A 13,559-nucleotide genomic window follows, 5' to 3' on the forward strand; every position below is an offset into this window, starting at 1 on the left:
AAAATTCAAGAAAGTATCTGTCATTGTCGATAACAGACTCCCTGTTACAACATTGCCTGGGGTGTCGGATCAGATGTTTGAAGCTCCTTGTACATCACAGATATTGCTTCAGCGAAGTATGCCTTTGCTTGAGGCCTCTTCACCTGAATTTCCAAAACAAGTGTTTAATGCAAAATTAGTATTTAGCAATCTCAACCTCGGACGTTTATTTACATCTGAGATTTAATGTAAAGTTGAATACCTTGAAGGTAGGTGTTAACAGGCCATTCTCCACTGTGAATGGCTCTGGCACCAACGTCACAGCTTTTGCATATTCGAAACCTCTCAACTGCTCAGCAAATTCAAATAATCATATATATGCATATAATTGATTCAGATGCCTAACTTCAAAACCAAATCTTCTTAATGAAATTATAAAGTAAAATCTCCGTGAAATCAGATTACCTGAGCTTCTTTTCCAACAGCATCCATCTCGGCGAGAACTGCTGCCTTTGCTCTTGGATTGGAACATAGCTCACCCAAATTATCATGCTATGATACATGTAAAGTTCACCAGGTACATAAGATAGATACAGAACTCGTACATCAAACCGTCTTCCTCTTCAACGAAATAACAAACATAAGGAACAAGTGCAAATATTTTCTTTAGACTGAAGACGACGAATAAAGATTCCAAATTTGAGTTCCCAAAATTTTGTGAATTCATTCCATTTTTCGCAGATGCTCCATTTGAATCATGTTCAAATAAAAAAAAATGAAAATGAGATCAACCATCAATTAAAAGACGAATGGAGTGCATGCATAATTAACCAGATCTCGTGATGACTATTGTCCAAGCCTTTCCCTACTATTTTCCTTCAAAACAAAACAAAATCAACATTTTCCGTGTTCCAGTTTCATATATTGGAGGCGGATCCAATTATCAAAGAATGTCGTAATTTTTTAAGTCCCTTTCCCAGAAGATTTTCAAGGATTGTTTTACTTTATCGCAGACAGAGTACATTAAATATTTTGTATAAATAGCTGTGTAAATAAGAGAGATTTTATATTATTAGATAAGAAATGAGAAAATGCAGCTTCACATACGTGGAAAAGGATCCAACACTATTCATGCTATCATATGGATAGTGTCCCAAGTGTTAATACAAGGCATGTAATGCAATGTGCACCCATGTTAAAAAAATGCATGCGGCCTCATATAGCTCTTGGATTAAGAGTTGGGGTACTATCTTATGTGTAGCATCGGAGCACCCTATACTATATACTGAATCAAATGTAAGATGATAATATCAGATAATATCAGTGCTACCATAATTTTCTGCCGCCGAACAAGTAGAAGGGTATAAATTACCTTGACACCTTGTGATACAGCCCAATCCTTTAATGACTCGGGCTCGATGCAGACAACAGCAACTAAAGAGGAGTTCAAGCTATCGCCTATGAACAGGATGATACTTTCAGTAAAAATAAACAGTGGAAATTTTTATATAGGAGACAAAAGTAAGCTTTACCATATATGAAGCACTGTGAAACAAATTTACATTTTGCATAGACATTCTCAATTTTCTCTGGAGCTATGTACTCGCCCTGGGCCAACTTAAAAATGTTCTTTTTCCTGTTAACAGTGAAAAGTTAAATATTTGCACCTTGACCAAAACCTGACTAGAAAAAGAAAACTTTCAGACTAAAGCAGTTCAAGCAAAATATTGAACCAAAAACGATATTTAAAGAAAAAATCGATATCTTTATTTTCAAACCTCATTGAAGGTCCTCAACTGAATAGTGACATTTAAAGATCAATAAAAAGATAAAATAACTACCCAAACTAACTGCATTTTTTTAGCATGAATAGGGATGTCTTGTGGCGATGTCAAAACTTGCCTATCAATAATTCTTAGGCGGCCACCAGGTAGCCATAATCCAATATCTCCTGTGTGCAGCCAGCCTTCATCGTCTAATACCTCTCTCCTGTTAATCATTATATTAAAAAAAAGCAACTATGATTTGAATAGAAACTTCAATCTCAGCACATAAAACTCTAATTCAGAAAGGTGAGTACGTCTGAAGTTCATCTTTGAAATAGCCTTGGAAAACAATGGGTCCTCTGACACAGATCTCCCCGCGAGGATGAGGTAGATCCTCAGAAGTGTAATTCATCTCAGGAACATCCACTAGCTTGATCTCTGCGAAGAATTTGAAATCGATTGAAAAGAACCATCATATCATTGAAGGAAAAAGCTTAAGATATACTGCATCTTCTTAAGCTCTCTAATATTCCCTCTTTTCAAGAGTTCTCTTCAAGGATGAGGAAATAAAAATATTTTACATGCTAAAGATTCTGCAGCATCACAGTGTTGACATTGGCATAAATAATTTGGTTATTTACCACATGCAGGGTTGGGAGAACCAACATGATCAGTTAAGTTGTCGTCCTCCTGCATGGAACTTATGACACAGGAAGTCTCGGTCATACCATAGCCTTCAATTACTTGACAGCCAAAACATCTGCAGATAGGTGTTTAGGCAAGAGAGTGACTAAAACGGCTGGAACGGGTCATATTGGTTATGCAATGGAAGAATGTGAAAATAAACTTACACCCTTAAAAACTCCATCACATCAGGAGACAAAGGTGAAGCACCTGAGGTCATGTAACGAACTCGACCTCCAAGTTTGTCCTTTATTTTGTTGAATACCAATCTATCCCACATTGGCGATGGTTTTCGACCTAAAATGCACTGAATATTGTAAACATATGCAGAAACCCTATAAAACGTATTTTAGGAGGTAAGAAATCAAGTCAAGCCAAATCTTGAATCTTGCGCTACATAATTTGCTGAAAAAAAAACTACTAGGGAATTTAATAGGTAAGAGTACAAAGAGAACTTAAACAATATAGATATCAGGACCAAAGCCCTAATCTATTGTAAGCAACAATAATTGGTGAAAAAAAAACACAGAATGTACACAAAATTTATAGTGGCTCTGATGACGTGAGAGCGACGTCCACTTGCTACTATAGTTGTTAAAGGCACAAGGCGCGTGCCTTATCGAAACAAGGCGCGCTATTAATTTTTAGAAAAATATATCTATTTATTGCTACTACATGACAAAACATTTTTATTGAAATAATTAGAGCTTAAGCTAAGAAAAGTTATATCGTCACAAAAAAATATTTATCTACTAAGCTATTTTGTGGTAAAGTGGCTATCTTTTTTATATAGGAGTGTCAATTCGGGTAGGTCGGGTGGGTTCGAGTTGGGTTGAGAAATTTTTAAAAATTTTCGCCAACCCGAAAATGGCGAACCAGAACCCGACTAACCCGAACCAACCCGTTTTTTTATTTTTATTTGTATTTTTTTAAAAAAATAATTAAATAAAAATTCAAAACACACAATAATAATAGTAATATTTAATTTAATCACATAATAACAAAATTTAAACTTATATATAATTTAAATTTGAAAGTATAGTTGTAGAAAATTTAAAGTATATTTACTACAAAACAAAAAAAATTATTTTAAAAAATAAAAATTGTACAAAATAAACATTTAAATGACGAAAATCTATTATATCAATATACAATAAAAAAATTTCAAACATACAATGTATAAAAATGTAGAAAATCTTTCTTAATTTTATATAAAAAATAATAATAATACAAATTTTCGTGTCATCTCGGATCAACCAGGGTTTGACCCGAACCCAACCCGGTTACTTTTTTCGGGTTAGCTATCGGGTCAAACCGATTCGACCAGAACCCAAAAAACCCCAAACCCAAATCTTTCATTAGAAATTTTTCGGATCGGGTTGGCGGGTTAGATTGAGTTTTGACACCCCTATTTAGAATGGGGTAAAAATCTTTCATTATTCGCATATTTCTGCATTACTTTTATTTTTCTAATCTAGATTACTAGTGGAGAAATTTTCTCCACTAATTTCTAGTTTAAGGCTGATTGGCAATTTAAATCCTACTTTATATCTGTTATCCAACTATCTATAAATGTCATTTTCTAATATTTTGGGAAATAGAACCTCAATTAAATATTCTTTAAATTAAATAATTAAGGAAATATATGAATTTCTTTATCCCATTTATTTTATTCTAGGGTTTGGTAGATTTTCCTCCCTTTATCTTAAATTTTAAAACAGAAATAAAAAAAAGGAATAACAGCGCGTCTCAATGGGCTTCAAAGGCTCTAGGCTCGCCTTATTATACCAAGGCGCAGGCGCAGAGGGGTCGCCTGGTGGCGCCTCTCACCCTCGCTTTTAACAACTTGCTCGCTGCAACTAAAAAATTCCACTACGATGAACCAGAGATTACAAAAGAGAACTGTAAGAACAAATATACTAAGTTGCACTAGGTCATACCATTTATCAAGGCTTGCCTTTTTGAATTGTATGCTGCATTAAATAACTTCTCCTTCAGGGCACCAGAAGTTTTTACAGCACCAGTTATCCTGCAATTACACACCCCAAATGAATATCATACTAGACTTCTAAATTCTAATGAAAAGTTTCAACTTTCAAGCAATAATTAAATGGACATAATCAATCAGTTGATACCCAGCATAAATTCTGTTGTATAGACGAGGAACACTTGAAAATATCGTGGGTCTTAGAGCAGCTAAATCATCCATCAACTTCAAGTTATCCTGCAGTTTGTAGCAAATTTCATGCATAGAACACTCATACGACATAACAATTCAAATTTTCCAACAAAGAACATACTCTGCATGTGCAGTGGGAAAACCATTAAACAAAGTAGAAACTTCAACTTTATCAATTTTTTTAAAATAAGAAACGAGAACATATTATACTATATATATGAAAAGGATCGTGTGATAATTACAAAAGGCGGATAAGATATCCGCTGACGGAACTCTTAGTACCCACTAAATATCAACAAAATATAACACTTCAATCTCTGACTAAATCTAGAATCGAGAATATAGCAAACTCTTTATGATTCCTAATCCACGTAGAGGCCTTCAGTTTGATCTTTTACCAACACACAACTCCCGATTCCGCTTTATCTTAAAAAATTCTCTTGTTCCTCTCCAGCCAAACGTGCCAGCAAATACAATGAATCACCGTCCAAAGTAGTCTCCCCCTCCTACCAAGTTCGCGCCCTGGATCACCCGCAAATAAATCCTTTGTTTACCTTGGAGTTATCTACAAGAAACCCAACTCAGCCAGAGCCCTATACAAAGGCCACTGGTGAAAGGACAGTGAATGAATATGTTGTTCTGTGTTTCCACATCCCGCCGACAAAGCACACACCAACTTGGATTTGGAGACATAGTTGTCAAAAGCGCAAGGCGAATTAAAGCGCTCAAGTGTCGCTTGAAGTGCAAAGCGAAGCACACGCTTTACGGAACAATAAAAAATTATTCTTAAAAAATATAAAAACATTCACTTTTTAAATAAAATTTATGAAGCATAAGACATCAAATATTGAAATCATCATAATCTTCATCTTTTGAATATCAAATATTAAAATGCAGAGAGCAAATGACGAAATGACACAAGGGCAGAGGCGTTGGGGAGGAAAGGCAATTTGATGTTGGGGTTTCTATGTTTTTTTCAGGGTAAATAAAGGATAAATAGCACTTTAAAAGGCAATTTCACCTCTCTCAAATATTTTTTTTTAAAAAAAGCTGTTCTCCGAAGCACGCTTCTATGTGAAGCGCAAAGCACAAAAAAGCGCATAGAAGCGCACACTTCATGGATGTCGTGCGCTTTGAAGCACACTGAAGTGCAGGCATTGCGCCTCGCTGAAGCGCTATTGACAACTATGCTTGGAGAACAAGAGGGCCAATGCTTTTGCAAAGTGTCACAGGTTGGAAGCTTTCCTTGCACTGCATCCCACGAAAAACTTGAACCTTCGATGGGATAAGCATTTTCCAAATGACATGAAACAATGAGAACGAAGGGAATCCCTGTCAAGGAAAGAGAACTCATAGAAATATTTAACCGAGAAAAAACCCAAAGAATCACCCACCCACTTCCTAAAATCCGAAGCCCCTGCATCCAACCTAGCCCTCTCTAAGGATTCTAACAAAAGACTCAAGTCATCATCTTCCACATCTGTCAAAACCCGCCTAAAATGAAAATTCCACGAGACAATCGAATCTAGGGATTGACTTTCCAACCAAGCAAAACGAGAAATTAGAGAAATATGAACGAAGATAACTGGAAGAGAGAATGATAAAGATCCTTGGAAGCAGAATCCCCCCACCACTTGTCTTCCCAAAATCTTAAAATGTTACCTCTTTTGAGCACTGCTCTCACCGACGGGATGAAAACCGGGTAAACTTTGGAGATACACTTCCAAGGGCTTCTAAATGTGACGATGCTAGCCAACCCTGCATCCTATCCATTATTCTGCATCCCGTACCTACTAACAATAACTTTTCTCCACAATGCCTCTCTCCCTCTCTCGTGAAAATCTCCACCTGCACTTTCCTAGAAGAGCCCTATTCGTTAAGGAAATATTCCCAATATCCAGACCGCCTTTTTCCTTCGGTGTACAGACCTTATCCCAAGCCACACAATGATCATGTGAATCCCCGTCAGCTCCTTCCCAAAGGAAATCTCTCATAATCTTTTCCATAACATCCGCTACACCTTTCGGTACTCCAAACAGAGACATGAAATACATCGGCAAAACATTCAACACTGCTGGAATTAATGTCATTCTACCCCTTCTGGAGTCTGGACAAAAATGTCTTCTTCCAACTTGCTAGTTGCTAATTTCTTTGCAATCTTAGACAAAATCAGTTCCCAAAACGATAATTTCACTGAATTACCTCCAACGGAAATGAAATCCCCAAGTATTTAATAGGCCAAGAATCTCTCCCACAACACAACCGGTTTCTGCCACCAAGTCAACCACCTCTTCTTCACAATTAAGCTCCATCAAGGCACTTTAACTTTATCAATTAATAGCCAAAAGCTGAACATTGCAATTCCTATTTCCAATTTTTAAGCTATTGGTTAATGATCGTAACCTGGACATAATTTCCACTGCTCAGTGACTAAGTGAGTCCCTACTGTAGCCACTCAGTAGGTATAAGAAACACTATTTGGAAACAGATCCCACTTGTAATTGATTTTGTGTCGACGGGTGTTAACCAATTTTATGCATCATTTAAATCCAGAATGAGAAATATAATTAAGTACTAATTACTAGACAAGGATAACTTCTCTCACCACTTCTGTATGATAGTAAAAACTAAAAATAGGATGCCTCGGCTAGTCAATTTTCTAAACAAAAAGCACTTAATGACCCAGTTCTTCTACGAAGTAATCATCTTACGTTCCACTATCATATATCATGAAAATTATCTAAGGCAGAGAGAAAGCAAGAGGAGGGAGGGTGAGAAGCTACGGAAGTATATTCTTTTCAAGCTATCAAGTTTCAGAATTATGTTTTCTTTATTCAGGTATACATGTAAAACAAAGCCAACAATACCCTCAAGTGTATAGACAGATCCCTGGAAGAAAAAGATCTGCCATGCAGGAATCACATACCCCCTGGTAGAAGCCAATGGCAACACCGTAGTACACACTCATGATTTGATTAGCTCGCTCATAGATGTGTGCCAGGGGAAGATAAGATATGTAACTGTCAAAAGAGTAACAAGTTATTCCATGATTAAAAGGGCAATAGAAATAATACATGTAATACAAGACAAAACTCACATATCTGAGGAATAAAATGTGACTGAACGTGTCATTCCAGCAATACTTGCTATCAAATTTCCATGTGACAATACAACTCCCTGTGCAAAGTAAAATAAAATGAAACAGATGGGAAAACAAGAAAAAGTGGCATTGCGTTGTAATAACCACCAATTTTTTAGGATGCTTCAGCTGTCTATATCCAAAAATTAATACTGACAACTGTACCTTTGGTGTCCCAGTAGTACCGCTTGTATAGCATATAGTGGCTGTATCCTCAGGTTTGGGAGGACAAAATGGATGCATATTACCGCGGCCCTAACAAGTACAAAAACTACCAGGATTTATATATTGATCTTTCAATCACTGGGCAATTGTTTTCCGAAGCAAGCATCCAAATTAGGATAAAGCAAAGAACTAAGTTATTACTTGGAAAACATACTAGAAGTAAAGGAAAGAAGAAAAATTTCGTCCAGTTGCTTCAATATAGAAGTGGGAAGGAGGCCACAAATATCGTCTTATTCCAATGCACGTCGCATTTAAAAACAAAATGGTGGCAACAAGCTGCTCAAGTAAAGGAACAAGGAACAAGGAACAAGGAACAAGGAACAAGGAACGTTTCTTGTGTTGCTTATACTGAAATTTGCATTCCAGTCATCGGAAAGATTCACAAAAGAAGCATACATCCATTTCTCCTCTCAAGTTTCAGACAGACAGAATTTCGTAGCTTGGAAGCGACAAGTTAAACTGGGTTGGTTATAAGGCAAGGCATAATTCAAGGGAAAGATATTGATCCTCGGAACATGTGTTGCCTCAGTACTTGACACAGATTGATACCGGAACAGAATTCAAGGGATACGGATTGAGCAAAATAAGCAATACATTTTTTGGAATGTTTGAGGTTTTCGACATGCCTTGCTACAGTATTTACCACTATTTAATATGATTATGACGAGCCTAAATAGATAAATGATAAATGTAAAAGAATATGATAGACAACCATTCAACTTCATTCTAAAACCAACATTTTCACAAATCACAATTCTTTTTAGCCAGAAAAACCACTGTATGTAACAAGAACTTTTGGCTGATCTTTCATGTTACCAATGAAATTTGACATGTATCTACCAATTTTTGCGAGAGAAAAATTGACTAGTATCTTTAGCACAGGCCCCAAAACACCTATGCATCCAGTGAAACTAAAAGTATTAATGCAGTGTCCAAAAAGAAAAGCATGCCACTGCAAAGAAAGTACAATTACCTGACCGAGTAACCTGGAATATGATATAACTGTAACCCCTGACGCGGAGGGTAGAGCTGGAAGATGTTCATCTATCCCTCCCACTACCTAAATTATTTAAGAAACATTCAGACACAATTAAAAGAAATGGTGCTATGTTTTTTTAATTACAAAATTAAAAGTCAGACTGGATTCCCGAGCATACCACTATAACACGTACAGATGGAATCTCTGACAGGAACGTAAGAAGCTGTAAAATTTAGACAAATAAGTTAAAAAACTTCAAGAACTTTAACTATTAATTTCAATGAAGAACAACACCACCAATAGTGTTTCTTTCTCAGTCCGTGGTAATATAAATGGTGCAATAGAAAGAACGGCTACAAAGATCATGACATCGAAATCCAATCATACATCTCCACATAATGATACCACGCGGTGCTATTTTATTTTCAATTTTTCCAGTTTACTAGGTGGAACAAGAGACGTACAAGTGATTTCAAAACTACACTGTCACCATTTCCATGCCTTGTGTTATATGTTAAAGTTGAGTAAAAACTAGCGCAGTTGCGAGTGTTCCAGAAGACATTTGATGGGTTGTCACATCCGCAACCAAACATTACAGGGAGGAAAAGGACTCACGGTGTTCAAGGTATTGGGCACACAAAAAATTGCACGTATATCAGCATGATTGACTATATACTTAACAGCATCAGGACCTGCAAAACAACCAAACTGTCACAAGTTTTATAAAGGTGACTAGACTAGAGAAGAATGATTAATGTGCAAACCTACGGACCAAGGGTGTCATATAAAGGAACCGATATATATGCATATGCTGAGCAGGCATGATCGACAACGAGCCATTCTGGTCTGTTGATAAAATAAAGTCCAATACAAGCTCCCTTCCACGAAAAAATCAAGTTACTTCAGTTCACTGATAGTGTGCATGACACCTCAAAATATATGATAAATAAGTTCAAATATCCATATCAAAGAAGAAAAGGAGCCATTTGTTAGATTTAACAGATGTTCCAACTTTCAACTTCCAACTTCCAAAACAACTCTGGTGCTAGAAGTGCAAACAGAGTATCAAAAAGAGAAGAATAATACATCCACTCTTTTGACATTGAATTATCAAAGTTATTGAAAGTTCTTGAGGAGAGAAATAATTGTCAAACCCTAGTGTCACTGCAGCACCATCTATTTGACCCATAGCTGTCACAACAAATAGAAGAGAAAAAACTTGTCTTCAGATTTATTCAGCTCAACATTGAGTTTTTCAACTTAGTTTTATTTTATTAAAAAGCCATTGACTTTTCAAAGCAGTCCAAAGGCATTGCACAATCATAATTTCAATTTCAGCACTCTCTTATGAGTTTTCGTAACCAATTTTCATCCCTTTGATTCACCTTACCGCAATTCTGTATCATTTAAGAGTCGTTACAAAATTATGAGTTGCATAAGTGCCAATATGGTATGGAATGATGACTGCTACATGAAATGGCAATATATTTTGTTAATCCTCATCGGGAAAAATGATATAATACGAGAGAGTAAGTTAACCTTTACAAGACAAGCAGCATATAGCATCGATTCATTGTGCCAAGGCATTTTTTTCCATGACTGTGTATCATCCTACTAGCAATCAATCTTCACATTCTTGAGCAGTAAATAATGAAAAAATCTTATCAAGCACCTTATGAGTTTGGCAATCAGGGGCTTAACAACAAAGTATGCTATTTGACAAAGTAATTGCTTCCATGTCCATATCAATTGGGTTTTTAACGTTTACGCAAGCTTAAAGCATATTTCATTCGTTCGTTTCAAGAGTAGCATTCAAAAATCAAATAAAATAATCATTTCAATCAATTAAATTCTCGATATCTGAATAGATTAGGATCCAGCTAATATTACTGTTTCATACATTTCCCTTCTCTAGTTGATTGATAAATCAGCTAATTTATTTGCGTTTATTTTTCTTCTGATTTTTTTAAGGAAAATTTCATTTCAATCAAATCATATGTGTTGAACACACCGACTGCCGAGATTGACATATAAAGAAAAAAAGTTTACCATAACATACCGATTGTAAACCATGATGACGGAGACCAGAGCCTATTGCCGATCGAGCAGTACCTACCTCTCCATATGTCATCCATTTGTAGCTTCACATGACGAGGATAACATAAAGCCAACACAGTATTTAGGTTTCTTCAGTTTAATTTTTTTCCAACGCAAGAAGATAAGATTTCCTTGATAACTTACTCTCCGATAGTTCCATCAATTCGAATACGTGTGCCCAAGTATTTATGGTCTTGGAAATTTTCAACTGCGTGCCTGGAAGTAAAATAACCTTACAAGGGAACCATACGAGTCTATAACAGCTTAATGAAAAATTAGATTCTCCAATATATATGGAAGCATTAGATATTGATAGTTTGAAAAAAGAATAATGTGACCCAACAACACATTCGCATAATAGCTAAAACTAGGGTTCATAAAAATAAATATCAAACACAAGTATCAACATCAGAATGGTAACTGCCAAACCAGCAGGAATTCTCACTGAAAATTATCATGCAATGTGCCAATTTGAGGATGATTTAGGTATCTTTCAACAAGCTTCAGTGGAGAGATTGTGGACCTTCCATAAGACAAGCATTACAAAGAAAGGGTCAAAATGCATACCTTTCACGAGACAAAACAATACAAGAATGTCAACTAGTTTAAGTTTAAGAAATGAGAGCACCTGTAGACATTCCATTTCCCCGTCCGCAATTTCTCAGGAAGAACTACACTATATCTTTCACCTGAACATATTAAAAATTAATTTTCCACACTAAACTTATAAAATATTGGGATAAATACAATCATTCCCCAAGTGCACAAGTTTTAAGTACATCCACTCATATTCAATAAAAATTGTGTAAGTACACCTTGCCTTTAAATAATTTAGTAGATATCCCTTGGCATGTGGAAAAACATAAATATTTCATATTGCTCATAGATATATAAGAAAAGAATAACAAGGCACAAATTATCCATCCTAAGCTGAATTGAGATCAACCAAGTATCTTGTATTTCATCTGTACACATGAATGTCAAATATCAACAGATATAATTTAGGAATATCCCTACCTAAAAAGGACCAAGGACAAGAATAAAATAAATTATGTGCATGTCTCTCCATGCATCAGCATGTTGGCCTCAAAAGGAGGAAGGCTCAGCGATATAAGTGGGTCTTTCAAAGTAAATATTAAACGTCTGAAAATCCCACAAATTCCAGACTAGTAAAGTTACTTTTTGAAGAATAATTGATATATATTCACTTTTACATGATACAAAGAAGGTTGTGACACAAAGTCAAGTCTAGATTTTACAAAATCCAATCTTCCAGAAACCTTATATACGGTCTAAAAGTTATCAAAACCAGTTCTATTGGGCTGGCAATGCCTGTAATCTGATTTCCACGAAATGGTTAAAGAATATTCCAGTCATGCAATGGCCCAGATCATCTATTATGAAAAGGAAATATTGATCAGTTTGATAATGAAAGAGGTAAACAGAATAATTTTCCACAATATAAAAGAAATTATTGAAAATAGAAACAAGTTGTGTTGCCATCAGAAATCTGATACATATATAATTGACGCAGTGCAATGCCAAAATTATTACATGAAGATGCCAAGAAACAGGAAATCGCAGGAAGTTATTAAATTCTTGTTGGCAAGACATCGGGTGGTCTAATAATGATGAGCGTGTGTGTCCAAACTATTAGCTTTGGCAGGAGATATAAAGGAGACCAAAAAAAAAAAAAAAGAAGAAGTGGGCTCTTAGGTACCAAGAACTCCTATCTTTTCTCGAAAGAAATGGGCCCTTCATACGACCAGGACTGGCCACACCAGAGGGTTACACATCTAGATTCCCATAATCGCAGATGATTGACCAGAATCTCTTAGCATCTAATATGCTCCGTTACAAAAAGTAAAAAAGCGGAACACTACTTTTCAACGAAAATGCTAATGTGCGATCGATCAAAAGGGATCCATGCTAAAAAAAGAGACAACACAACATTCAAAGAAAACAACGAAAGGTCAAAGATTGAAAAGAAGTCTCCCATAAACACAAAACAACCAGCAAAATGATAATACCATGGCTGAATTCAGCAGCAGTGGGGGTGGCAGAAAACCGTGCCAGTGAATCATCATCTTCAGAGGAGATGAGATGCCCTTGAATCAATCTCAGCCGCCGCTCCGCCCTCGATTCCATTAAACTATGCTACAATAAAAAACACAACGCAAAGAAAGGAAAAGAATGGATGAAAATGAAAATGTGGATGTAAAAATGTAGTCTTTGCGTGTGTTAAATATAAAATAATAAGAGGATAAAAGGCACGCTTCTCAATAGATTGATGAAAATGAAAATGTGATGTGAATTATTTATATATTATATTATTATACTAATATTTGGAGAGTGATTAAAGAGATAAGTTTGAGGGGATGGCGGTAAGACTTTTCGCCGGTGCCGTGCAGTAATACTCTCCATGTTTGATTCTCTATCTTGTTTTTTTTTTTATTTTTTTTTATTTTTTTATATGAACTCACAATTGGATTTGGATGTGCATGAACGTCA

The 13,559-nt window shown here is 35.8% G+C and overlaps 1 protein-coding gene across 2 annotated transcripts; it reads right to left on the bottom strand.

The window, feature by feature from the left end:
- Positions 1 to 4: 4 nt before the first annotated feature.
- Positions 5 to 13,352, bottom strand: LOC140884461 (long chain acyl-CoA synthetase 6, peroxisomal-like). Of its 2 annotated transcripts, XM_073291232.1 has the most exons (23): positions 13,079 to 13,351; positions 11,677 to 11,737; positions 11,494 to 11,571; positions 11,193 to 11,264; positions 11,011 to 11,092; positions 9,724 to 9,829; positions 9,567 to 9,643; positions 9,130 to 9,174; positions 8,946 to 9,032; positions 7,913 to 8,002; positions 7,706 to 7,785; positions 7,535 to 7,628; positions 4,565 to 4,653; positions 4,370 to 4,458; positions 2,597 to 2,726; positions 2,387 to 2,505; positions 2,060 to 2,183; positions 1,882 to 1,968; positions 1,512 to 1,615; positions 1,352 to 1,437; positions 445 to 531; positions 242 to 328; positions 5 to 143 (listed from the first exon to the last, which is right to left on the bottom strand). In XM_073291232.1, exons 1-23 carry the CDS (start codon positions 13,194 to 13,196, stop codon positions 45 to 47), a joined length of 2,091 nt encoding a protein of 696 aa, XP_073147333.1. In that variant the 5' UTR covers positions 13,197 to 13,351; the 3' UTR covers positions 5 to 44. The 2 variants fall into 2 exon arrangements, with proteins under 2 accessions (XP_073147333.1, XP_073147334.1); XM_073291233.1 differs by lacking the exons at positions 5 to 143; positions 242 to 328; positions 445 to 531 and adding an exon at positions 561 to 600 and having other exon boundaries at positions 13,079 to 13,352.
- Between the last annotated feature and the right edge of the window lie 207 nt (positions 13,353 to 13,559).

The sequence above is a fragment of the Henckelia pumila genome, chromosome 2 (assembly GCF_033568475.1).
Source record: "Henckelia pumila isolate YLH828 chromosome 2, ASM3356847v2, whole genome shotgun sequence".
NCBI classification, from domain to species: Eukaryota; Viridiplantae; Streptophyta; class Magnoliopsida; order Lamiales; family Gesneriaceae; genus Henckelia; species Henckelia pumila.

Excerpts from the sequence above, each read along its gene's own strand:
- LOC140884461 (XM_073291232.1), bottom strand. The coding sequence starts at position 13,196 with ATGGAATCGAGGGCGGAGCGGCGGCTGAGATTGATTCAAGGGCATCTC. Across the intron at positions 11,738-13,078 it reads TGCTGCTGAATTCAGCCATG|GTGAAAGATATAGTGTAGTT; the intron begins GTATTATCATTT and ends TAATATGTTCAG. Across the intron at positions 532-1,351 it reads CTGTATCACAAGGTGTCAAG|CATGATAATTTGGGTGAGCT; the intron begins GTAATTTATACC and ends CATGTATCATAG.